General features: G+C 40.6%; 1 protein-coding gene and 1 long non-coding RNA gene across 2 annotated transcripts; one reads left to right on the top strand and one right to left on the bottom strand.

The window, feature by feature from the left end:
• Nucleotides 1-2,504: 2,504 nt before the first annotated feature.
• LOC111142977 lies at nucleotides 2,505-4,587 on the bottom strand. Its single transcript, XR_002640299.1, has 3 exons — nucleotides 4,459-4,587; nucleotides 2,953-3,124; nucleotides 2,505-2,854 (listed from the first exon to the last, which is right to left on the bottom strand). It is a non-coding gene; the product is annotated as an uncharacterized LOC111142977 (long non-coding RNA).
• A 357-nt stretch (nucleotides 4,588-4,944) lies between these two features.
• On the top strand, nucleotides 4,945-25,273 carry LOC111142976 (potassium voltage-gated channel subfamily A member 3). The gene is made up of 2 exons (XM_022496347.1): nucleotides 4,945-8,261; nucleotides 19,600-25,273. The coding sequence occupies exon 1, from the start codon at nucleotides 4,945-4,947 to the stop codon at nucleotides 6,679-6,681; it is 1,737 nt and encodes a 578-aa protein (XP_022352055.1). The 3' UTR covers nucleotides 6,682-8,261; nucleotides 19,600-25,273.

Genomic DNA, 25,273 nt, shown 5'->3' with positions numbered 1-25,273 from the left:
ACCTTGAAGATTGAATTCTCCAGTGGGAAGAAGGTAGAAGGGGTGTCCAGTGAGCTAGAGCATGAGTGGCTAGCACGAGCAGAGGCATAACAGTCTGCAAATGCATGGCGTGGGAACCAGTAAGTGGTGTGGGAAGAACACAGAAGCTCCTGCCAGAAGGTCAAGTCAGCACCAGGGTTCAACCATCATGGCGGCACCAGAGAGCAATGTGATCAACTCGATGTTTTACAGAAATAACTCAGCTACTTCCTGGCGGATCCAATACATAAAAGAGAGTCTGAAAGCAGGGAGCCTGTTATGACACAGTCATGACAGCCTGAACTGGGGCAGAGGCAGCAAGAAGGAAGTGGTGAGGACAGAACTGAGAGGGACTTGAAGGGAGAGCAAAAAGCACTTGGTGACTGACTGGATGTGGGGGGCAGAGGAGTGATTCAGGGATGACTTCGTATTCTAGCATGAAATAGGAGAAACAGGAAGAGAAGCAACGTTGGAGAGAAAGATAATGAGTTCAGTGCTATAAATATTAAGTTTGGGGTCTCTTGAGGAAGAATATCCCAGTGGGCAGTTGAGAGTAAAATTCCGGAGTGTAGGAGAGACCCATTCAGGAGGGTGGGGGAAGCATAAGTAGAGAAAGAGGAAGTGACACTTTAAAAAACAACAACTTATGCCTATCTGCACAGCCTAGCTCGTTCTAGGAGACAGAACCAGAACTGGACAAAGACCTCTCCAGAATAACCCCTCTGCACCAGCAAACTGGTTCACTCACCGTACCTTAATATGCCATGTACGTTCACACCACACCTTCCCTTTCCACCATTCACCACATACTGATTAAGCATCTCTTATGTGCCAAGTATTAGTCTAGATTTTAGTGACATACAAGTAAAAAAGTCAAACCCTGCCATCGGGGAGTTTATGTTTTAATGCAGGAGATAGTAAGCAAGTAACCAAATAAATGGAAAATCTAATTTCAAGTAAATAAACACAATAAGGAAAAATAAAGGAGGTCAGAAGTTAGAAAGTTACCAAGGGGGAGAGAAAGGGGAATTCTTTGAAATCAGGTGGTTGCAGTCTGGGAAGTTATCTCTGATGATGGGACATTTTTTTTTTTTTTTAAAGATTTTATTTATTTATTTGTCAGAGAGAGAGAGAGGGAGAGAGAGCGAGCACAGGCAGACAGAATGGCAGGCAGAGGCAGAGGGAGAAGCAGGCTCCCTGCTGAGCAAGGAGCCCGATGTGGGACTCGATCCCAGGACACTGGGATCATGACCTGAGCCGAAGGCAGCTGCTTAACCAACTGAGCCACCCAGGCGTCCCTGATGGGACATTTTAAACAGAGACCTAGGGGCACCTGGGTGGCTCAGTCGTTAAGCATCTGCCATTGGCTTATGTCATGATCCCAGGGTCCTGGGATTGAGCCCCAGATCAGGCTCCCTGCTCGGCTGGAAGCCTGCTTCTCCTTCTCCCACTCCCTCTGGTTGTGTTCCCTCTCTTGTTGTGTCTCTCTCTGTCAAATAAATAAATAAAATTTTAAAGCAAAACAAAACAAAAAAACAGAGACCTAAAGTGATGAAGAAAGCCACGTGAGACTCTGGAGAAAGTGTGTTTCAGGCAGAGGGAAGAACAAGCACCAAGTCCCAGAGGTAGGAACCAGTTTAGTATGATTGAGAAACAGCAGGTAGCAACTTGGCTAGAATAGACCAAAGAGTCACAGGGCATCTTGTGACATTTCTGGAACTATTCCCTGATTTGTTAACTAATGTGTGGTAAAGATTTTCACAGACTTGTATCCTGTCTTCCCAGCTCCATGCAAGTTTATTGAGGGGTAAGTCTACGTTCAGACTCTGTACTCCCACAGCACCTAGAGCAATACTTTGCACATAGTAGGTGGGGTTTTTTCACTCATTTATCTATCGTTATAAATAGTGGTAACTTCTAGACCTGCCTTGTCCCACTCTCAAACACTTCTGGACCTATTCCAGGAGCTGCAAAGCATCTGGCAAGTCATTGGCGAGCTACTTCTAAGTCTCTTGGGATCAGTAAGAAACTCAGGTGATGTCCAGAGCAACACAGAATGCCCAAACCAAGATTTACCCTTGCTGTTTGCAAAGCTGATGGTTTGACTTACGCTCTAATAGTGAAGACTTGAAATACGAATAAAATCTGCACATACTCAGAAAAGCTGTTGGCTTTGCCACAGTTCTATGCTTAAACATTATAATAATATTATTATTATCCCACAGGGGTGTCATGAGGATTAATGAGATATTTTCAAATTACTTTGAGCTACTCCACTGGGGGTACTAAATAAATGGTATGTGTTCCTCCTGAAGTACCATTTTTGACATTGATTTGTTGTGATGGGTTCTGCTGTCCAACAGGGCTGGAATTCGCCCACCAACTCATTTCTTATAAACAATAGACTAACTGTCAGAAGGCAATGATTTTCAGTTAAAATAAATATGAATTGAAGTGAACTAGTCAGCAATCAAAAGCAAATGGGCTGCTGTTAGAAATCTAATATTTATTAAGCACTCACAGTGATCAACATAAGAGTTTCACAGTGTGATACAGTAAACATTGGATTTGGAAATGGTCCAAGATTTTAGGCCCAGCTCTGCTACCAACCAGCTGTGTGGGCTTGAAAAAATTGCTAAACTTCTCTGGGCCTCAAATCTAAAGTGAAGGCTGTCCTAAGAAGCTCATAATCAGTCTTCCAGACAAGGCAAATACATGAAAGTAATGGAAAGAGTCATTTCTGAAGGAAAGATACTTCACAGGACCATCCATCACAGGACCATCCTCTGTTCTGCTCTTCCTTGTCATTGATTAATATTAATTCCAGTACTAATTCCTGCAAATGGAGAAATAAATCACTTTCTAGGTCAGTCACAGAAGTGCACGAAACATTTGGTCTTTAAAAATAGGGTCTTTGCCTTTCTATGCACCAACCTTGCAGCAAGCCGACGGTCTTATTCTTAGCTTTAAATATATGAATGATGGATTATACTGCTACCCTAATCATCAGCTCAAAAACAGTGTTCAGTTTTGTGAGAGTGTTTTACATCGTTGTCTACTTTTTCCATCTTATAACACGTTACCGTCTGCAGTGCCTGGCACCGACCTAGAGGTGAAGTAAAAGATAAAAGGACATTAAAGAACGTAAGTGCTTGTTGTACCCACAAAAGGGCAAGGTGGAATAACCGAGCAAAGAGTAACGTACATACTGTGAACTGCTTCCTCTCACTCTATCTCAGGAATCCCAGTGGTTCCAGGTTCAGAAATGAGAAATGCCTGACGCTCCAGAGCAGATAGACATGCAAAGATTCCCTTGTTGGGGAACTCAATTCGACAAACATACAGAGTTCCTACTACTTCTCAGGCACTTTGGTACTTTCCAGGATATAAATTGGGTAAGACCTGAACTCTGCCCTAGAAAGCCTTGGTTGCCAGTGCTGGGGGGAAAATGTGACCACAAATTGCAGTTACTTTGCCTGTTGAATTGTCAGCTAAGGGATGATGGGTGAGGGAGTAGCCCAGACAACAGTTTCTCTTTTGTGAATGATTTGAATGATACAGTAGGAAATGCATTATAAATTCTAGAGTAGGCTCTAAATTGGAGTTGCTAAAATGTCTAGACACAGAAATCGGGGTCAAAATGACCACAATTTGAAGAAACCGTTTTCAAATCCAAGGGGATAATGTTATCTCCAGGCCCAGGTCAAGCAAGAGAGTTACAAGTTGCCGGCTGATTGTTCTCCCGGTTTCACAACTGGAGCGTGGCAAACCTTACCACAAAGCTAGCAGTGGAACGTTCAGGGTCTGGGTGCCAGTCGCTCTCCAGTCCCTCCCACGACAGACTTGGGACAAGATGTGCATTTCCCTTCTCATTTCCCTCTCCTGTTCCCACCGACGGGAAACCTCGCTCTTCTGAAAAGACCAGGCTGCCCTCGCCCATCCCAACCAGAAACTCGGTCCTTGATTCTCGCCCCCCACCACCCCCTCGCGCCCCGAATCTCCGCCACGAACGTTAGTGAGAACTCTTCGCTACAGAAGCAAAGTCCCTGAATGCCTTTCATGACCCATCTTCTTCAGACCCCGGGTGCCAAAGTCGTTGGAACCCATTACTGCGTTGGGCTTCTCCTGAGCACGGGAGCTGAAGTGCTCAGAGCGCTCCCGCCCCGGCGGTCGCCCAGCCTCAGGGAACTCAGGGTCCCTTCCCCAGGACGCCCACTCGGCCAGTCGCTCCCTCCTTCGACCAAGCTCCCTGCCCAGAGCGCATCCCCATCCTCTCTCCTCGCCCGCCCCGGCCCCCGCTGAGCCTTCCTCCCCGGGCGGGCCCGGGTGGCGCGTGCAGGGCGAGGCGGCCGCCGCTCGCCGGGCGGCGGGGTGGCCCAGGCCCGGCCAGAAGCCCCGGGGCTGGGACGCAGCAACGCGGGCCGGGGGGGAGGGGCTGACCATCGGTGGAGGGGGTCCGGGTCCGGATTCCACGAGGGCCGTCTCGGCCGGGCGGGGGCTCGCGAGGACACCGAAGTGCAAAGCGAGGGCGCCTGGGCAGCCCAGAGGGGCGCGGCGGCGGAAAGAGGGGCTCGGGGGCTCGGGAGACGGGGGCCCGGGCTCGCGGCCCCCGTGAGCCGCCGGGCGGCAAAGCCTGGCGCGTGCCCGCGCGGTGGGCGGGCATCCTGAGGGGCCGCGGAGGGGCGGGCGGGCGCGCGCTCCGCGGGGGAGGGGCGGGGCAGCGCGGGGGCGGGCGAGGAGGCGTAGCCCCTAAGGAACCCGGCGGACGGCGCCAGATCCGCTCCGAGCCTCGCGGTGGCAGCGGCCCGGGCAGCCGCGGCAGCAACAGGCGGCGGGCCGGGCTCGGGGAGGGGGGGCGGAGGCGGCAGAGGGGCGGGGAGCGCGAGGAGGAGCGACGCGATCCGCGCCGCCGCCTCTTCCCGCCGCATGGACGAGCACCTCAGCCTGCTGCGCTCGCCGCCGCCGCCCTCCGCCCGCCACCGCGCCCACCCTCCCCAGCGCCCCGCGAGCGGCGGCGGCGCCCACAACCTGGTGAACCCCGGCTACGCCGAGCCCGCCGCAGGCCCAGCGCTGCCGCCCGACATGACGGTGGTACCCGGGGACCACCTGCTGGAGCCGGAGGCGGCCGACGGCGGCGGGGGCCCGCCTCAGGGCGGCTGTGGCGGCGGCGGCGGCGGCTGCGACCGCGACCGCTACGAGCCGCTGCCGCCCGCGCTGCCGGCCGCCGGGGAGCAGGACTGCTGCGGGGAGCGCGTGGTCATCAACATCTCCGGGCTGCGCTTCGAGACGCAGCTCAAGACCCTCTGTCAGTTCCCGGAGACGCTGCTGGGCGACCCCAAGCGGCGCATGAGGTACTTCGACCCGCTCCGCAACGAGTACTTCTTCGACCGCAACCGGCCCAGCTTCGACGCCATCCTCTACTACTACCAGTCGGGCGGCCGCATCCGCCGGCCGGTCAACGTGCCCATCGACATCTTCTCCGAGGAGATCCGCTTCTACCAGCTGGGCGAGGAGGCCATGGAGAAGTTCCGCGAGGACGAGGGCTTCCTGCGGGAGGAAGAGCGGCCGCTGCCCCGCCGCGACTTCCAGCGCCAGGTGTGGCTGCTCTTCGAGTACCCGGAGAGCTCCGGGCCGGCGCGGGGCATCGCCATCGTGTCCGTGCTCGTCATCCTCATCTCCATTGTCATCTTCTGCCTGGAGACGCTGCCCGAGTTCCGCGACGAGAAGGACTACCCCGCCGCGTCGTCGCAGGAGCAGTTCGAGGCCAGCAACAGCACGTCGGGGGCCCCAGCTGGAGCCTCCAGCTTCTCGGATCCCTTCTTCGTAGTGGAGACCCTGTGCATCATCTGGTTCTCCTTTGAGCTGCTCGTGCGGTTCTTCGCTTGCCCCAGCAAAGCCACCTTCTCGCGAAATATCATGAACCTGATAGACATCGTGGCCATCATCCCTTATTTCATCACTCTGGGCACCGAGCTGGCTGAGCGACAGGGCAATGGACAGCAGGCCATGTCCCTGGCCATCCTGAGGGTCATCCGGCTGGTGCGGGTCTTCCGCATCTTCAAGCTCTCCCGGCACTCCAAGGGACTGCAGATCCTGGGCCAGACGCTGAAGGCTTCCATGCGGGAGCTGGGGCTGCTCATCTTCTTCCTCTTCATTGGGGTCATTCTCTTCTCCAGCGCGGTCTACTTTGCCGAGGCAGACGACCCCACTTCTGGTTTTAGCAGTATCCCGGATGCCTTCTGGTGGGCAGTGGTAACCATGACAACCGTAGGTTATGGGGATATGCACCCGGTGACCATAGGGGGCAAGATTGTGGGGTCACTCTGTGCCATCGCTGGTGTCTTGACCATTGCTTTGCCAGTCCCCGTGATTGTTTCCAACTTCAATTACTTCTACCACCGGGAGACAGAAGGGGAAGAGCAAGCCCAGTACATGCATGTGGGAAGTTGCCAGCACCTCTCCTCTTCGGCCGAGGAGCTCCGAAAAGCAAGGAGTAACTCGACTCTGAGTAAGTCGGAGTATATGGTGATCGAAGAGGGGGGCATGAACCATAGCGCGTTCCCCCAGACCCCTTTCAAAACGGGCAATTCCACGGCCACCTGCACCACGAACAATAATCCCAACTCCTGTGTCAACATCAAAAAGATATTTACTGATGTTTAATATATGCTACAAGTGACATGCTGTGCTCAGTATTGTGTGGAACGTGCCCCCTTGGTCTGTGTATGCCCTTGTTTTATACATTTCCAGACCATTCATCAAGGAAAGGACTTGAAGAAGTGGAAAGCACACTTCATTTTCCCTCTCCCTACTGCTTCATACTGAAACAGGTGTCAGTTTTGCAAGTGGGCTGCATTCTCTCAGCTCTCCATTTTTTTTCTCTCCTCCTTCTGTAATATCGCAAAGAACAAACTTACTGTAAACTTCATTTCTAGTACACACCCTCTTTAAAAAAAAAAAAAAAGTACATCCTGGGAGGAAATGAAACTAAAGAACAGTTAGAATAACTGCCTAACCTCAGAATTGAAAAGACAGTTGTTTCTTTACTAAGTAAAGAAGGCATATACTTAAAGGATGCTTCTGTTTGCTGGACCCATTAACATTATTGAATATTTAGTTCAGTTGCCTTCGCTGTGGATACGTGTATGAGAAGTCTAATTAGAACAATGACTTGTAAACCCACTGTAAGTTTATTTGTTTTTTTGACTGGAATTTCTATTCGGAACCCCTCCCGGAATTTTAAACATTTCTACCATTTTGAACAAAGGGAAATGCCCAAGGTGTCCTGATCTGACTAAATCAGTTGAACTCTTTAGGGCTTGTTAAGTATTTCGAAAGGGGGGCAGACAGGCAGATTCCTCTGAAGTTCTGTGTGTGTGTTCCTGGCAACATCTATCAAAGTGTAGAAACAGATGTTTTCAGTGCTGCTGAGAGAAACAAACAAAATTCCTAATGCGTCTGGGAGATAAGCTTCTGCAGTATCACAAGAAGATTAAAGTGGCAGACACTCCTTCCAGCGGAAGTTACTAATTCGGACCTGACTGATGCAGTTCCCATAGCAACCCCTGTTTCCTGGGAAACCCGAAAAAGGTTGTCATGGCATCTCTTGCTCTCTAGCCCCACCCCCTAGCCCCTGCAGTTTCCACAGTAACCTTTCCAGATGGTTCCTCTTTACAGAATATCATAAGGAAAACCACTGTTTGAATAAACCGCACAAATAAGGTTATGTCTGAGAATCTGAGGTGGCGAAATGAATCACAAAATGCATATTTTTTACTACAGAAAGACTGATATCATCTCATAATGACTGAATCGGGAAGGAAATATGCCTTTGGAATGTTAGAAATACACTCCAGTGAGGCATGATTTGAATTAAATGCCAAAAATTAGGCAATAACTTCAAAAGATACTGTTTTCTTCCTCCAAGAAGTTTCAAGCCAACCAGTGAAATTTAAAAGCAAATGTAAAAGTGTTCTGTACGTAAGCAAATGAAAGATTCAGTCGATGTACCTGAAACTTTGCTACAAGGAACCTTCAGACTTCCTCTTAAAAAAAGTTCCAGATCCCACAAACAGCACTTGAAAAGCTAAATAAACTTTAGAAATATGAAGGATGCCTGTTTTTTAACTGAGGGAATTGCAGACAATCAATAAAAAGGAGGGACGGGAAGTAACCACATCTTGGGAAAATTCCTGCAAGTTTCAGCCATATACCAGGGGTTGCCAGAAGACAAACAGAATCAGGTGAGCACTGTTTGGGGGTACTGAGAGCTCTAGCTCTCCCTCTTTGGACTCAGAACTAGGAAAATGCTGTTCCTGTCTAGATTGGCAATACTTGCAAAACCAATAGTTTTATATTAATTACAAGCAGGTGCCTTTTAAAGATCACTTACAACATCTTTTCCTTTTGATTTCCATGTTGTTTACTGACCTTTGGTTTCAATTGTTTAATGACAAAAGGGTGGGTGTGTGGGGGGAGTCATTGCTCTTTAGAATAACCTTCACCAAAACGGAACTGAAAATGATTCCATTCCTTTTACTAACCCTCTTGGCTTCTGAACAACCTGTTTCCCCTTTAAAAAAAGAAAAAAAAAAAAAGGATAAAAGGCAGAACCTACTGCTATTAGATTATTGGCCCAATTTTAATTTACATAATTACTAGTATGCAGTAGTACAGTCGTTTTAAACAAAAATGGTTAAACTTACAAGGGTAACTCTGTATTTTAATGAAATCATTTTATTTTATATACATTATAGGTATTTTACTATGTTTTTCAGTTATACATTGTGCACAGCTGTTTTTTGATTTTGATAGGGTATAACTATTCTGTCCTAAAGGAAATGAGAGTAACCCTAATTCTAAAGCTCATAAAGTTTTTTCAGGTAATCAGAAGCCTACTTATTTTATTATTTGTGTAGTTAATACAGTTTAAAAAGAATGTTGAAGACTTCTAGTGAGGGGAGAGGAAAGAAAAGACAAAAAAGTAATAGAGGCAGGAGATCTGTATACCTGGTCATGGGGTCCCTGCTTTTATCTCTATGTGCATCAAAATAGGACTATTTTATCTGTAGTCCTTTGCTACTTGTTTGAGTTACTTTTACCATTTCTTGGTATTCTTAATGACCATTCTTTTTGTAACCCATTTTGGTGGTAATATGTTAAACACACCATAGTAATAATGTTAAGAATAATTTTTGTATCTGTTCCTAAAAGATCTTGATGGGAAGATGAACAAAGTACAGTGACACTTTTATTCACTTTTATTTAGAAGATATAGAAATCCTGCTCAGTTTTATAAGTAAGTTATGGTTGTACCATAATTTTTAGAATTGTATGGTTATTAATAGTAATATGAAGAAGACCTTTTTTTTTTTTTTCAATCCAGAGAAATACAGCTTTTTGAGTCATCACTTTGAGGTGGTGTAATTGCCTCTGTTGCCAAATTATAAGCTCCGTAAAGGTTGTAGGTTCTGTATTTTGACAAATACAGATTTTGGACACTAGCGCCTAGCACAACATGTGGCACTTTGTATGTATTCAGTAATACTTGATGAATGAATGGCAATAATCTTACATTAATGTTATTTTCAGGGTTTTTAGCTCTGCAGTCATACTGCCAAGGTTTGAATCCAGACTCTTCTCCATGAGCAAATTACTTACCCTCTCTGTGCCTCAGTTTCCTTATTGGTACAATGAGAATAATAAATAGTATCTCATAGAGTTTTGGTAATATTGAATGTTGCTACAGGTATAATACTTAGAAAAAATACTTGCATGCTATGCAGCAGAGATTTTGCCAAGAGATTACATTATTATTGTGATCCTTACTTACAAGCATTGTGTAATTAACACGGAGCTTTGTGAATGATATGAAATACATAAGAAATCAGTGTCTTCCTATTTACTGTCTGTGTAACTATAACAATTACCATGTAATTACCGTGTCCTGGACACGTCTCAACTCTGCAAGGTAAGTGGTATTCACCCACTTCAGGAGGGTAATAAATAGATAGTTTTGGTTAAGTGATTTCCCAGAGACTTCACAGCTAGCAAGAAATGCAGCTCTGATTTAAAGCCAGGTCATTCTGGCCCCCAAACTCATTTCCTTTAATTACGTGACTTGAAAGAGATTGAAACAATAAATCTCTTATGCTTTAAGGTTTGACTTCAGCCCATGTTACTAAATAATGAATTCCTGTAGTGAATATATTTCCAGAAACCTACCTTAGGCAGTATATTGAGAATTAACCCTTTCTTAATCATCAGGGATTTTTAACCATAGGGATTAAATATAAGGTATTTAAGTTGAGCAAAGAGATCAACTTTCCTACTAATAAAAGATTATTTTCCTACATGATTGATTTTTCTGCATTTAATATTATACTCAGAAAGCATAATCAGTCATAGTAGTGATACCTGCTAGGACAATAGATATTTTTCAGTTCTAAGATTAATTTCCTATTTTCATGTGTTTAATCTACAGTAGATGATAGTATTATGCAAATTGTTATTTTCCCATCTCTTTATACTTTGCTTAGGTTACCCAGTAACCATGCCAGCAAATAGTGTAAATATTTTGACTCCCCCTTATTAAGAAAGGAGAAATTACTTAGAACAAAAGGATTGAAAGCAGAAGGAGAGTGCCACCTCATTGAAATTTGCGACATTATTGCCTTACCCAGTCACTCCACGGATCTTGAAGAGCATCTGTGCTCAAAAACACATTAGAATATACTTCTGTCCCTTATAATGGCTGTAGCCCCTTCTCTAAGGTCCTAAATCATTCAGAAAACTAAAATGCATAGTGATTTGGGCTTACAGCAAAATGCAAATGAGCCTAAGTTTACACATATCATTTAGCTTTGCCAAAACAAAGACTTCACTGTTGAGCTCAACTGTACATCTTGGATGTTGAAAGGTATACATATGTCTGTGGGTACAAAAGATTCATGGGAGGAGGTGTGACTGGTGCTGTGCATGTCTATCAAAACCCTGAGGAAAATGTATTTACCCTAGAGCTGGTGAATCCAGAGATGAAAATAATGTTGTTATTTATTTCTTTTATGGTGCTTTAAACTGATAGTATACCAAATTTTAGTACCCACCAACTATGGTGACATAATCACAAATAGCTACTCATAAGAGTCAGCATTATATCAGTGATTTCTAAATTTTGAGACAAAATTTCTGGTATTGAAATTTTAAATGCAGAATATGAAGAAATTTGAAGTTATGGTTTGTTGACATAAAATTTGTTATTTACCTCTTTGGCATAAAACGTACTCAAGCAACTGCTCTGGTCAAAGTATATAAATTCAGTGTATCTAATACCAATAGTTTTTTCCTTTAAGAACCATAACTATAATTTAATGACTTCCATACATTTAAAATTTCAACATTTGCTCTAGCAGTTCCAAGTCCTTCCCACCTCTCAGCTGTGAATAGAAGTGATAACCCCTCCCACTAAGAAATGCAAAGAAGCATAAGTGCCCCCCTCCCCCCAGTCTGAAGACTTATGGAAACACTGAGATAGAGGTGAGGAACAGAAGAATGGGGCAGAGGATATTTAGGGCTTGAGTTTTAGGGTGGGGCTTTTCCTTCTGTCTTTTATTTTACCTTTTAAATGAGAATAAGACTATTATTTCCATGCTACTAATTTCCTGTATTTCGTTTGACAGTATTTTAATAGTCATTTGTTTTCTATAACTTGCAGGGAATGGTTGAAAACCTTTGAGAGAGGGTAGATCAGAGGAGGCAGGAGGAAGGGAGGGAAGCCATGCAGAGCCCAAACCCTGTGCTATCATGACTCAGCTCCTAACCTCCTGCCAGAAAATGGCCATTGCTATAGAGTATATGATAATAATATTCTTTATATGCTCACATTCACCTTACAAATTTAATTTAAATGATTCAGACAGCTTAGAAAGTTTTCAAATATTTGTCTTTGTTTTCAGTGATGCTGTAAACTAATTCTGTCTTTGGAATTATAAAGAAAAAAGCATTTTACGAAGAAACATTTTTGTGGCTCCCCCCCCCCCTTTTTGTACTGAATGTGTTTTTCCTTGCATTTCAAATTTTGCACCATTAACTATCAAATACATTAAAGAGGAGATCTGGAAAATCAGCTCCATCATTTTCTTGGAAGCCATTTTATTATTGTTGCAATCTAAATAGTGCAGAATAGGAGCTCTAGCCTGAAAAGTAATTCCTGGGATTCTGGTTGTTAGTAAGATAGCATTAAATGAGCAAAAAATTATGTTTTCTTGTATCTGAAGAACATTAAGAATAAATTTGTGCATATAGGGCTCTGACTTTGCAGATAAAGGGATCATACCCCCAGCCTGGTGATAAAGAGTGGAGAGAATCTTTTTCTTTTCCAGTGAGCCCCCAACATAACCCCCACCCCTTTCATCAGAGTACAAAGGCTCTTGGAAATCTTTATTGAGATTCCCACTAACTTTTTAGAATGAACGCTAACATTGCACTTATGTGTTATATGTCAATCATCACTTCTGTTTCACTGGTTTTTTTGTTAAAGTTTATTTTAAACTCCTGTTCTTTATGGAAATTCTCTGAATCCTAAGGTTCTTATTTTTATACATTTAAACATGTTCCTTAAATTAAAACATATGACTTAATTTGGAAGAAAAACCAATGAGGGTATTTGTTACACATACACACACACACACACACACAAACCCCTCACCTGTTATTTTCTATCCTAAGATATATTTACTTTCTGTCTACAGATCTAAACAGTCTAAAATTGGTGAATTTCCAAAATATGTGTTTTCATTCATATTCATTTCATTCAAATGTCACACAGACATTTACAAAGCATTTTTATTTTTTCATAACCTTGCTTAAAATGCAGATTTATTGCCTAGTGTTATCAATGTATTTATTAATGTAATAGATTTATAAAGTAGTAAATACATCCAATCTATCACTGAGCTTAGTCATTTCACCTTCTAAATATCCCTGAAAATAATCTACTTTTCAGCATCACTGCCATCACCACTTTAATCTACGCTACTATCATCTCTATCCAAAATAGGTGTGAAAGTCTCTTCAAATGGCCTTGCTACATTTGCTATGGCCGATTTGACCCATTCTCCACCTGATAACCAAAAGCATCATTTTGAGACTCAAACCTAATTGCATCACCTGCCCCTGCTTTAAATTCTTTTAAGGTCTTTACCTTTTTTTTTTGGATAGAGACACAAATGCTTAACACAGCCTTCATGGCCCTACATGATCTGTCTAGGCCCTGATCTTCTAGTTAGGGGTTAAGCTATCCTTCACCCTTAATCTGTAGGGGATCCTTGTAGATGTTTCCCCTGTCAGCCCCCTCTTCACTTTGTTACCTTATACTTTACTTCAGTATTCCCTCCATGACTGGTTTTATCAGTTCCCTGTTATGGTACATTTCATCAAATTTAAGGAGCCTTCCATTATAAGGAAAACTGTTATTCTATGTGCCACTGAAAAAAGAAAAGCTGCCAATTTTAAGGGATAGTACCAGGGATTTTAAGGTACATCCCAATTTCATAGATGCTTAAGTCTGAAAAAGTATGTCTTAGAATGAACTGAATATAGTATGTGCTCTTGACATAGCTGTCGTTTTATATGTATTTGTGTTATATGATTAATGTCTGTCTCTTCTATGAGAGTAGGGACTCTATCACTCTTTGTTCATCATTGAATGCCTTCCCATTTTCTCCTAAATCTGCTCCAAACGGACTTTTACCCCATCGCTTCACCAAGTGTATACTTTTCAAGGTCACTGGTGACCTCCTATAGCTCACCCCAGTGGTCATTTCATTTGACCCATCAGAAGCATTTGGTGCTTTGACATACTTCCTCCCCTCCTGGAAAGAAGTTCTTCATTTGACTTCAGGGCATGACACTCTGTATTTTCTTACTACCTCCCTGGCTCCTTCTCCTTCTCAATCTCTTCTACTGGGTCTTTCTCATCTCCCCTGAGTCTTAATGTTTGAGAGCCCCATGGGCCACAGCTTAGTCCTTAGACCTCTTTTCTTTCTGCATTAGGTCTTATTCTCATAGCATTAGACTATCTATATGTAAATTTCTCTCTCCTACCTGGACTTCTCCCCTGAAATTCAGGTTGAATTTCCAACTACCTACTTCAGATCTCTACTTAGATATCAGATGGGTATCTTAAGCTTAATATGTCTTCCCTCTCTTAATATGAGCTTCCCTCTCCTCTCCAACCCTTGCCACCAAACCTATGTCTCTTGCCCCTTTCCCACTTTCTATCACTGTAACTTCAATTTTCTGGTTGCTCTAGCTAAAATCCTTGGAATTTTCCTAGATTCCTCTCTTTCTGTCATACCCCTTATCCAGGCTATTGTCAAATCCTGTTGGCTTCCCTCAAAATGTTTCCAGTCTTAGTTCTGCAAACACCAGTTCTAAGCTATCATTATCTCTCACCTGGATTATTAAAGTACCCTCCTGACTGGTCCACCAACTTCCATCCCTTCCCCTGCTTGAGTCTATTCTCAACATAACAGCCAGAGAAAACCCTTTAAAGCACTTCTCAGGTCATGTCAGTTCTTTGTGGCAAAACCCCTGTTTGGCACTCCATTTCACACAGGCTACACACTAAAGGCCTCACATGGCCTGCAAGGCCCTACCTACTCAACCTCACCTTACCCTTCTGACCTCCTTTCTGATTCCTCTCCCGTGTGACCCTGTACAGCCGCTGTGCCAGCTTCCTTGCTCTTCCTCAAAGAGACCAAGCGTGCACTACCTCAGGGCTTTGCACTTGCTGTTCCACCTTCCTGGAATGCTCTAACATCTGCTACCTGCATGGCTTGCCCCATCACCTCCTTAGGTGTCACCATCTCACTGAAGCCTTCCCTCGCTACTCTGTTTAAACAAGCAGCCCCACAGGACTCTCCTTTATCCTGTCTCTGCTTTGTTTTCTCCTCTAACATGAGATATTTTCCTTACTTTGTTTATTGTCCATCTTCCCTTCCCTTCCATGAGAATAAAGAATTTTTGTCTATTCATTGCTATTACATCCCTCAAGACCTGGAGTAAAGTTGGTGCTTTATAACTCTTTATTCAAGGAAGGGATGAGAGGAAGGAAATTCCGATTTGGATGTTTTTAAACTATAAGCAAAATTTTCATGTCATGTATCTATGCTTCATTCTATCGCTGTGAGGCTTATACTCCTCATCATTGCTGTTATGGGTAAAATTTCCTATACCTGGTTCTCTGGAGAAGGTTTCCATTTGGTAAAACATGCTGCAGCAGGTTTTCCCCCACAAAGTGCTATTCAATTATGGGGGTGGAATTCCTTAACATAAATAATTTAAAAATAACATTATATATCACTCCTAATCACCGTGGCTACCTGGAGTTAGAATGCTTCACAAAAACTGTTTCCTACCTAGCAGCTAATAAGCACTATTTATTTGTAAATGATACTCAATATACACTTGTTGACTGATTGGCTTATGTAGTACAGCAAAAATCAGAACAAATAAGTGATATCTCTGGGAATTTACCTATCTAGCAGACATTCTAAGGAACTTTGCTGTAAGTACAGTCTTGGTTTTAGTTAATGGTGAGTCCTAAAATATCCATGGGGTTTTCATTACTATGGACGCTAATTGAATAAGGCATTAGATATTTAATCAGTGAATCACCTTAAAGAATTATATTGCTATATATACAGCCTTACCCAATAAAATGATTTCCTTTACAAAAATAACTTAATTTTTAAAAAGAGTTTATTTATTTGAGAGAGAGAGAGAGCACAAGCAGGGTGGAAGGGCAGAGGAAGAGGGAGAAGCAGGCTCCCCGCTGAGCCGGGAACCCGAGGCAGGGCTCAATCCCAGGACACTGAGATAATGACCTGAGCTGAAGGCAGCTACTTAACCAACTGAGCCGCCCAGGCACCCCTAAAATAACTTAATTGTTTATGTAATCATCAAGATATATGGGAAGATCACAAAAAATGGTAATTTTTTTAAAGTGACTTTTTCATGTATTAAAGAAGAGGGGGACATTGAACCCACAAGCAGTAAGAGCAGATTCTCAGAGTGACTTTTATAATGGCAAAACTTAGGTCACTTCTAAATAAAATAGGTGAGGGGCACCTATGTTGGTATAGGGAACATATGTTGGTATATATTGGTATAGGGAAGTTTCCAGAAGCTTTGAAAAACTGACATGTGTAGTATGGGAACTACTGAGACTAAACTGGAGTATTGATATAAAAGAAGACTGCAGATACTGCTATGATTTTAGGTAATATCATAATAGATGCACTTTAGGTAATATGGTAACAGTGCAGCAGAATATGCAGTACTCCACATATGAACAGAAAGGAACCTTTTCTATACCCCTTCTGAATTTTCTCCTTTCCCTGGGTTTCTCAGGCACAACAGACCAGACCTTGACTGGGTGTTACCTCTGTACATCTAAGTGGAACAATTTCCTTATAAAACATGCCACCAATTTAAAAAAAAAAAAACTGAAGCATGTGCTTGAGATTACATGTATAGACCAACAGAAGTTAGAAACACTTTTTGCCTTCCATCACTTCATACAGTTAAGCCCACATAGGACAGAGATCATTTCTCTTCTGAGGACACATTGTCAGGACTTTTTAAAGGAATGTCACAAAATAGAGAACTGAAATTAATAATTTTCATTTCTTATTTTTTCATGTTTTTTTTCTGATTTGGAATGAAGAATCATTACATTGTTTATTTTTGTTATTTAACCCAATATGGGTTTTATTGGATTTTCTGTTATAAACTGGAGTATTCAAGGTATTAGAAATTATAACAGGCAGCCTCACATGCCATTACATTTTATATTTACCTCATGTATGACTATAGGACAAAAAAATTTCAGTTATTCACCAATAGATTACCTCTGTAAGAAATTATAATAAAAAGCATGTTAAACAAGAGTGACTCTATGCTGGATTTCAAAATGTAGTGGGTGACTAAAAACCACAGACAGAATAATATCTCCAGGTAAAAACTGTGTTTGAATTGCCTTATACCTATATTCTAAAAATCTTTTACCTGCAACATTTTAACTTATTTCAAAAGATCAGTTTGTTTTATCAGACTGTGATGTGAATTAAGGATATTTATTATTAATAGACCTAAATACTGCTCAAAGTAGCAGTGATTACAACTCAAGCTCATTTTTCCATGACTTTCTAGATTTTTGACAAAGCTCATATCTTAGCACATTACCAACTTTAATTACTGAGTGAATTTAAACTTTTTTTGGGGGGGTGCCAAGAGTATATAATTTCCAAGAGGCCAATCAGGAAAGTGTACATAATTGAATGCGAAATTTTTCTAGTCCTTTGGTTAATGCATTACCATTTTGTTGGCAGAAATGATAGAGGTTGTTGGTGTGCAGCCAACTCTAAGTTGTTTAATAGATGTCGAAGTACAGACACATCAAAACAAAGTTCCCATAAAACTCCATGTTGTGGAATGATTGTAACCCCTTCCCTCACCAAATATGAAGTTAAGTAAGCTGGGTGTCTATACCTCTTTTGTTTAGGCCTTGGTGGAGGTGCCACTTACTTCTTCACAAGCTTCATAATTACAGAAATTTGACCGTTCTTGTGCTCTTTTCTTGCTTCATATGTTAGAAAATTTATTTGGTCAAATATCTTCAATTTTAGGTCTCACCATTTTCTATTACACTTACCCCTCTGTTTTTGTAGAGTTGATTTCCATACTTAAGTCAGTGTCCATTCTTCTAAGCCCTTCAGCTCTTTCCTAACCGCTAATATAAACATGATTACCATTCAAATGTCACTTTGATTTCTTGTTTTGTTAAACTGCAACTCCCTCCACACCCACAGTCCATTAGGATGCTGAGCTCTACCATACTTATTTAATAGTCCCAAGAGCCTTGAGGCAGGGACTGACACACCGAGGTTTAAAAAAAAGGCTCAGCTTATTATAGAAGAAGGATGTAATAGTAGCAAGAGAAGGACAGCTTAATAAAACCATCTCAAGATAACCAAAGCTACAGTAGCATTGAGCAGCAGCTAGGCACTTAGGAAATGAAATGGGTGCCAGATCATTCATGTTACTTGTAATTTCTTGTAATCAGTAGTCATTACTAGCTACTCGACCACTGTAACTTTCAAATTCTCATAATGAAAATTCAGAACGCTGTGATGTGAAAGTACACCCCTGCTGTATTAGTGTTAAGAAGTTGTATCTTTCATAAAGGACGATCAAGTATCCTCCAGGCCAATAAGGAAAACTTTTTATTACATGATTGCCCAGCACACAGTAGGGATACAACATTTTAGTTTTAGTAAGTGGATGATTCTTCTGCAAAAAGCACATTCAAGTTCCAGATCACCACCAGTAGGCATTTACCACTGAATTTCAGATACCTGCCAAAACCAGAACTATATAGGAATCAGTCTTCTCTATGTATTATGATGGATAGTATTCCAATCTTGAAACCTGGAACTGAGTTTAGCATTTTCTATTTGTGTATTTAGAAGTCTCCTTTCTACTACTGTTAGTAAATCTCTAGAATACATGAATCTGATTTTTACATATCCCCTTATTCACTCAGTGGATATTTACTGAGTACTTGCTATGTGTCAGGCACTGTGCACAGTGACAGGGATGTATTCGTTCATTCAATGTTCAGATTGTCTACTCTGTCCAGCCACCATTCTAGACTCTAGACATAGTAGTGAACAAGATAGTCATAGTTGGCAGAGGAAAGCACCAAGCCTTGAACTTTTATTTCTTGGTTCTCCACAGACCCTGGTTAAGCAGTTACTGTCTTAATTTGTGATTTCTTGAAGTGGTGCATAACTATGCAGAGTTTATATTTTAAAGGACCAACCGATTGAATGTTATTTGTGTAATGACAAGATAAAGTACAGGCATGACAACTAGAACACAGTTTTCACCATATTCATTGTGAGACTGTTTCTCCCTCTCTCTCAATCTCTCTCTCTTTACCCCTCTCCTTCACTCCCCGCCCCCCGGTGCCCCACCCACCACTCCTTCCCTCTCCACTTCTCCATTACACTTATCTGAGCATAGGATTTCTGTTCACTTCAAGAGTTCTCATCTTAGGTCACCACAGTGAGATGTACTGCCAGGAAAGAAACCAATCCTTGGAAATACATTGAGGAAATTAACACACATATTTATCTAAAAGACAATACACACTCAGAATGTTTCAGATGGTTCTAAAGGTGAAGATAAAGTTTTATGTTCAAAAAGCAAACAATGACATTGGTTTGGACTACATTTGGAAGTGGGTATTAATAAGGACAAAAAGTTCATACTTTAAGCATACTCAGAAACTTTTTCTAATTTATAAAACTAAGAGCTTTGATATGTGGTTGATAAGCTCAGAAAATTAAATTGGTTGAACTTTCAGGGTACCAGTAAAAAAAAAAAAAAACAAAAACAAAAAAAACAACACAAAGTTATGAAAAGTATAGTGACTAGAATATTTTATATTGACATGAAGTCTACAGTTTTTTAAAATGCTAAATATATAGTAAATTACTGTGCTTTGCCCAACAGATACCTGAGGAGTCCCACATAGAGAACCGTAGAGCTGCACTGACCAGTAGGATTCTCATTTTTAGATTGCCTCCATCAAGAATGCAGTGTTGGTTCTATTGCTGATGAGCAGTGATCTGTCTGCCCGCACGTGTTTTGTTTTAGCTGACATTAAACCTGTCTCTGATAAATGCTTTATATAAAGGAAACAGCTCTAAAGCTCGAGGATTCTCTTCAACTTGTATGCAGTATTAAAGATAGTGATAAAGAGATAAAGAAGAACATCAAAAAATATGAAGGGATCATTTCAGCCTTTTGACATCTTGATGAAATCAGATCACTCAAAAACTAATCAGTACTGCCGATAAAGAAAACCTAAATGTCTGTTTGTAACAAGCCAACTGGTACTGTTTCCCTCTTTCAGTTAATCACTGGACTGTGTTGAATCCTGAGATATAGCAATGTTATCTTCTGTGTTCTGGGTGATGTGCAACCTTATTTGTGAAGGTGTGTTTTGTACCAAAGGCTCTCCTACATAGACTGGCCCATTTTACACGTAAATAAGTGAAGTCTACACTGTGCCCAGATGAATGGTATTAAACAGACTGGCCTAAAAGAAATGTGCCTTGCTTGATTAAACATCCTTTTATTTTTTGATTTAAAATTATAGATTTGCAATTAGTCTCATAGGTAGCTTTTAGTTTGAACATAATTTAAAGATACATTAGTACTTATATGTTTAAGTTATCTATTTTAACTGAAATTTTAATACTTAGTTATAGTTTTCAGCAGTTCATGTATAATATACTCATTCGGGTTAGTTTTCATGTGATGTTTGGTGTGGTGAGACAAAGCACATTCTTAAAGATAGAATATTTCATCTAATGTTTATAGAATTTCCTTCAGATTATATCTGTAAAAGGTTTCTTGACTCATTTTCTATTTTTGTATTTTATTCCTTTAGAAATGGAACTTTTTCAATAAAAAAAGCAAAGTTTTAGTTGGAAAAGAGATTTAGGAGGTCATGAAGATGATTTCCCATTTGGGGATATTTCACTTCTGTGCCATTATTAATGTATTTACTGTGACATTTCAGCAGAATGGTAGCTATTTGTATATTATTTAATAAGCCTTATGGAAAGTCAAACTGTGAACATTTGGTATACTGAAGATTTTTTTCATTTTCATATTTTATTTTTGAAACATACCTGAACAAATGCATAAATAACCAATTTCCTGTTATTCAAGTACATAACGATGCTAAGTTATAATAAGAGGGCTTGTAGAATTTCCATTACTATCGAAGTATTCCAGTAGCAAAGCCAAGATTATAATACTTTCTGATGCCATGTAGAAGGAAATATGGTGATGAATTACATTGTTAATACATAAGAATAGGTAACTGAAACAGTCTTATAGCTATTAGCAGCAACAGATGGGTAGGAGATATAATCCAGGTAACTTTCTTTGAGGCAATGTCTACAATGAATTCTGTAAAATCTGCTGGTATTTTTTCTGTGGTCAAAATTTTGAGACCAGATCTCTCTAGGAAAAAGTGAAGTAAAAGAGTGGTAAGTATCTCAGATTTGAGCTATGTGAACCTCCCATCTGGGTGATTTGTGATTCAAGTGAAAACATAGCCAAAGCCACCACCATGTTTTTGTTCTGTGTTAGCCCACAAACGAGAGACACTGGCCCAGGGAATTGTCAATCCATTCTAGCCACCTAATACTCATAACTGATGATCCCAGACTGGTCAACAGTAAAGTAATTCACATCAGCTATTGGCATGATTGAAACAAACCAATTAACTGTCCCATAGAGGTCTTTGACATTCAGATGTTTCAGTAAGGATCAGTAGGCATTACAAATATAGACATAAGTACCACCTTCAGGAAACACCAATGACACAACTTTAAGCATTATATATACTTCATATCATGTCTGCATTATTATTATTACAGGCCACAGTTTCAAACAAAGACAAAGCCCGGACTTTGCAATAAAAGCACAGAATGGCACCAGATGAGTAGACTGTCATATCCAATACGGTTCACCCGAATGTGTAGCAAAAATATAGCATTGGTCTAGATATTATGAGACCAGAGTACCTACCCACTTTCTACCTGTGGGACGCTAGATAAGTCACTCACCTTTGCTAGGGTACAGTTTCCTGAATTGCAAGGTGGGTGTGCTGGGTTAAATAATCCCCAAAGCCCATTTCCAGCCTCCAAATCCTCATTTATATACATTTGAAAAGGCTTTGAAGAATACTTAAAGTACTCAGATTTTCTTATGCATCTCAGAAGGAAAGACTACATTGAAATAAGATTTAAACCTTGAAAGTGTCATAAATACACCATTCTTCAAATTGAGTGTGAGAAGGGGAAATAGGATTTTTTTTTTCCTCCTCCGAGAATTGTCACTGGCCTCTAATGGGATCATGAAAAAGTAGAAAGACCACTCTGCAGAATGGAAACAGATTAATGAAACTGCTGGAAAGGAGGGGAGATTATTTGTTGATTTTAATTAGATGTCAATATGATTTGAAATTGTATGTGAAATACTAAAAACAGTGCCAGAGCTTTACTACACACTCAACATTATAACCCCAGAGCAGAAGCGTGGGGAAAGGTTAGAGGGATGGGAGTGTTTACCTTATGATTGATTTTTTTTTTTTGCACGAGAGGCAGTTTGGTAGAGTTTAAGCAGGTGCCTGTGCCTTAGTGCTCACTCTGCTGATAACTCAGGTGTCCTAGGGAAAGTACCTTTGACATCTCTGATCCCCAGTTTCTTTATCTGTACAATGAAGACTTTAGTAATTTGTCTGTTTCTCTACATCTTTGAAAATTCTGTAACATTTTCAGAATGTCCTGATACACATATACGTGGACATGTTGCTCCTCTCCTGGCACTAAGATGCCACAGATCTCTGCTCACATGACCGAACAGACTGCAAATCCAGCTGTTCCTATTTCTAATGGACCCTCAGCAAGACATAAAAAAAAGTAACTTTTAATTTTGACCGTGGCTTACCTATTATGACTTACCATTTCATCTTTGAATGTTGAGTTAATTGAAACAAAATTTCTGTTCCAGTGAAACTTCCGTTTAAATTTTTGTAGCTTAATAAACACTTAGCAAATCAGAATTAAGTATATTAGGCTTGCCAATGAACTGTAGCCGATTGCAAGGTGCATTTTTGTCGCATTAAGAAGGTAATGCTGTTTTAGTCCCAGAATCAATGGCTATAATTTGAAATAATATTCACAAAATTTTGTAAATTTTCATGAATACAAAAGAGGCCTGATAGAGCCATATTGTAATTAATTTTGCTCAGGAGTGAGAAACAAAATTCAGGGATAACCCAAACACTTCTGTTTGGCTTTTGTGGACAGTTGGGAAAAGAACGGTTATAGTTTTTGTACAACATAGATAAGAGATAACTATACCCATTGAAAAACAAGAGTATATTCTGGTTGCTGGTTTTATGGTAAAAAGAGATAAGGATAGAAAGATGCTAAAATATGGACACTAGGGAAATTGTTAAAATGATAGTCCATTTGAGTAATACAGAAATATTTTGTCATAATGAGATTATTTGTCCAGAGGTTTTAGTCTTATATCCTTCCATTCAGAAAAGGGGGCAGTTTTTAAAGGCCTCTATCATAATAGGAAATGTATATTTTAACTAGCCGAGCAGTTCATTAAAACATTTAATCTGATGATTTTTGGTTTTGTGAATTCAGTTTAGGTGTAATTGAGTCTCTTATATATTCGTGTTAGTGATATTTGTGAAAAGTAGTTTTATCTATTTTTTTAAAGTTGATGAAATTTGCTTAACAGTGATTCTAGCAAATTGTGTTAATATTGTATCTTGCAACAGTTTGTGAACTGACCATACAGAAACAAACCACAGTAGTATCTCTTCCAGTAAATTGTATCCATGATGTGATCTCTTAATACTGGGTTTGGGGTGGGAAGGTTAAGTATTTAGTTTATTTAAAACTAATTGTCAAAGTGTTTTTCCTATATGCCATAAAATTGTATGATTATAAACCAAATAGTAATATACTCTTCTTTTTTTTCAGTATAGGCCATTTTTGGAACTACCCCATGATATGGTATAATTTCAGTTATAAGTTCCTACAAGGGAAAGCAAACAGTGTATGTAGTATCTCTAGGTCGTATGTTAATGTAATAATAACAGTCGTCCGTTTTTGAAATCTTAGATAGTAATTATGCAGATATCCAAATACAGTTTTTTTCATAGCCGTGTCTTACATTTGTTTATTATGTCAGACTTTGTAAAGATCCTCCATATCTTATTTAATCTTTAAATATGCATATAAAGTGATAATACAATCTGAAGTTTAGAGATTAAACAACAGATAGAAAGATCAAGTGACCTGCCCAAGATCATATGGCCAACAAATGGCTCCAAATCTCATTTTTTTACCCTGTTCTCCTTCTGTCATATTCTTTTGCCCCCATAACTGCCATATCTTTAAAACTTTAATTAAAATCTATTCTAAATGATATTTTGGGAAATTTCAGGTTTGGAGGACAAGGTATTTTTTGCTCTTGTCAGCCCTTCTTAGATACTTCCAGAAGACAGGGTGAGAGCCAAACATTTTCCATCTAGAACATATTAAGTCCGCATACCCTGACCACAGACACCAAAGCCATGTGATGTCAAATGCTAGACTGAAAAGTTGTCTTCGTCACCTGCCCTAATGATGGAACAGTTGAAAGAAGCAATAACCCAAGAAACAGCAGACATTCTGATTCAGGGAAAACACACTATCAGACCGACCAGTGGCTCCGACTCTCAGCTTGTTGTTGCCCATCCCATGTGTTCTGTAATGAGCAGAGGACAGGTGGGGGGAGCGGGCAGAAAAACTGTCCTCATTTTAAATAAACTCCTTATTTCTTAAAACTATTAAAAAAGAATTGGTTATCAAATACTAGATAACTGTATTAGTACCATTTAGCCATAATTCGAATATGCGGTAAAGTTCATCCACATATTTTAAAATTAGGTAATTTCCCAGATAAAATTAAAATCTGACGACTGCTCAGTTTGAACGTGGAGAAGGTTCATGTGTTAAGTCGTGACAGAATACCACACTTTAATTCTTTTTTTTAAACAACAGAGAGGCACTGTTACTGCTTTCCCTTGTAAATCAACAGTCTGTGATACGTTCTGTACCCTTACTGATTAGCAATGCAGTGTTACTGTGCATAATTAAGTGGAGCATATGCTATATGATGTCGGAATTTACAATTTTCTCACCTTAAATTTAGTTCTCTTTATCAAACAGCTAAGTCAAACAAGTATTATTTTGTATGGAATGAAATAATAGTCATTTCCAAATAATGGCATAATAAATAATGGAATTCTGAATAAAATGTAAAATCAAACACTTTTTTCTATATTCTTTCGATATTGAATTATGTTAGTTTATCACTTACTAATGTAAAGCTTAAGTAAGTTCTTATGCCGTATTCTCTAATGTTCTTGTCATAATAAATTTGAGCCTTCTGTTAAGTAAATACAGTAAATATCTGTGAGTTGATTATGTGATATTTTTATCTGATCCATTTTAAAAACTTGTCATTGGCTTTAAAGTGTTTTCATTGCAAATATTATGTGCAGAATTCAATAAAATAAAAAAAAATCCCATCACTCATA

This window comes from Enhydra lutris, unplaced genomic scaffold, assembly GCF_002288905.1.
Source record: "Enhydra lutris kenyoni isolate GAN:26980312 unplaced genomic scaffold, ASM228890v2 scaffoldscaffold9, whole genome shotgun sequence".
NCBI lineage: Eukaryota > Metazoa > Chordata > Mammalia > Carnivora > Mustelidae > Enhydra > Enhydra lutris.
The sequence above is the reverse complement of the archived record's forward strand: the minus strand, read 5'-3'. Positions and strand labels throughout refer to the sequence as shown.

Bases quoted from the DNA above. Each gene is read 5' to 3' on its own strand.
- LOC111142976 (XM_022496347.1), top strand. From the start codon at position 4,945: ATGGACGAGCACCTCAGCCTGCTGCGCTCGCCGCCGCCGCCCTCCGCC.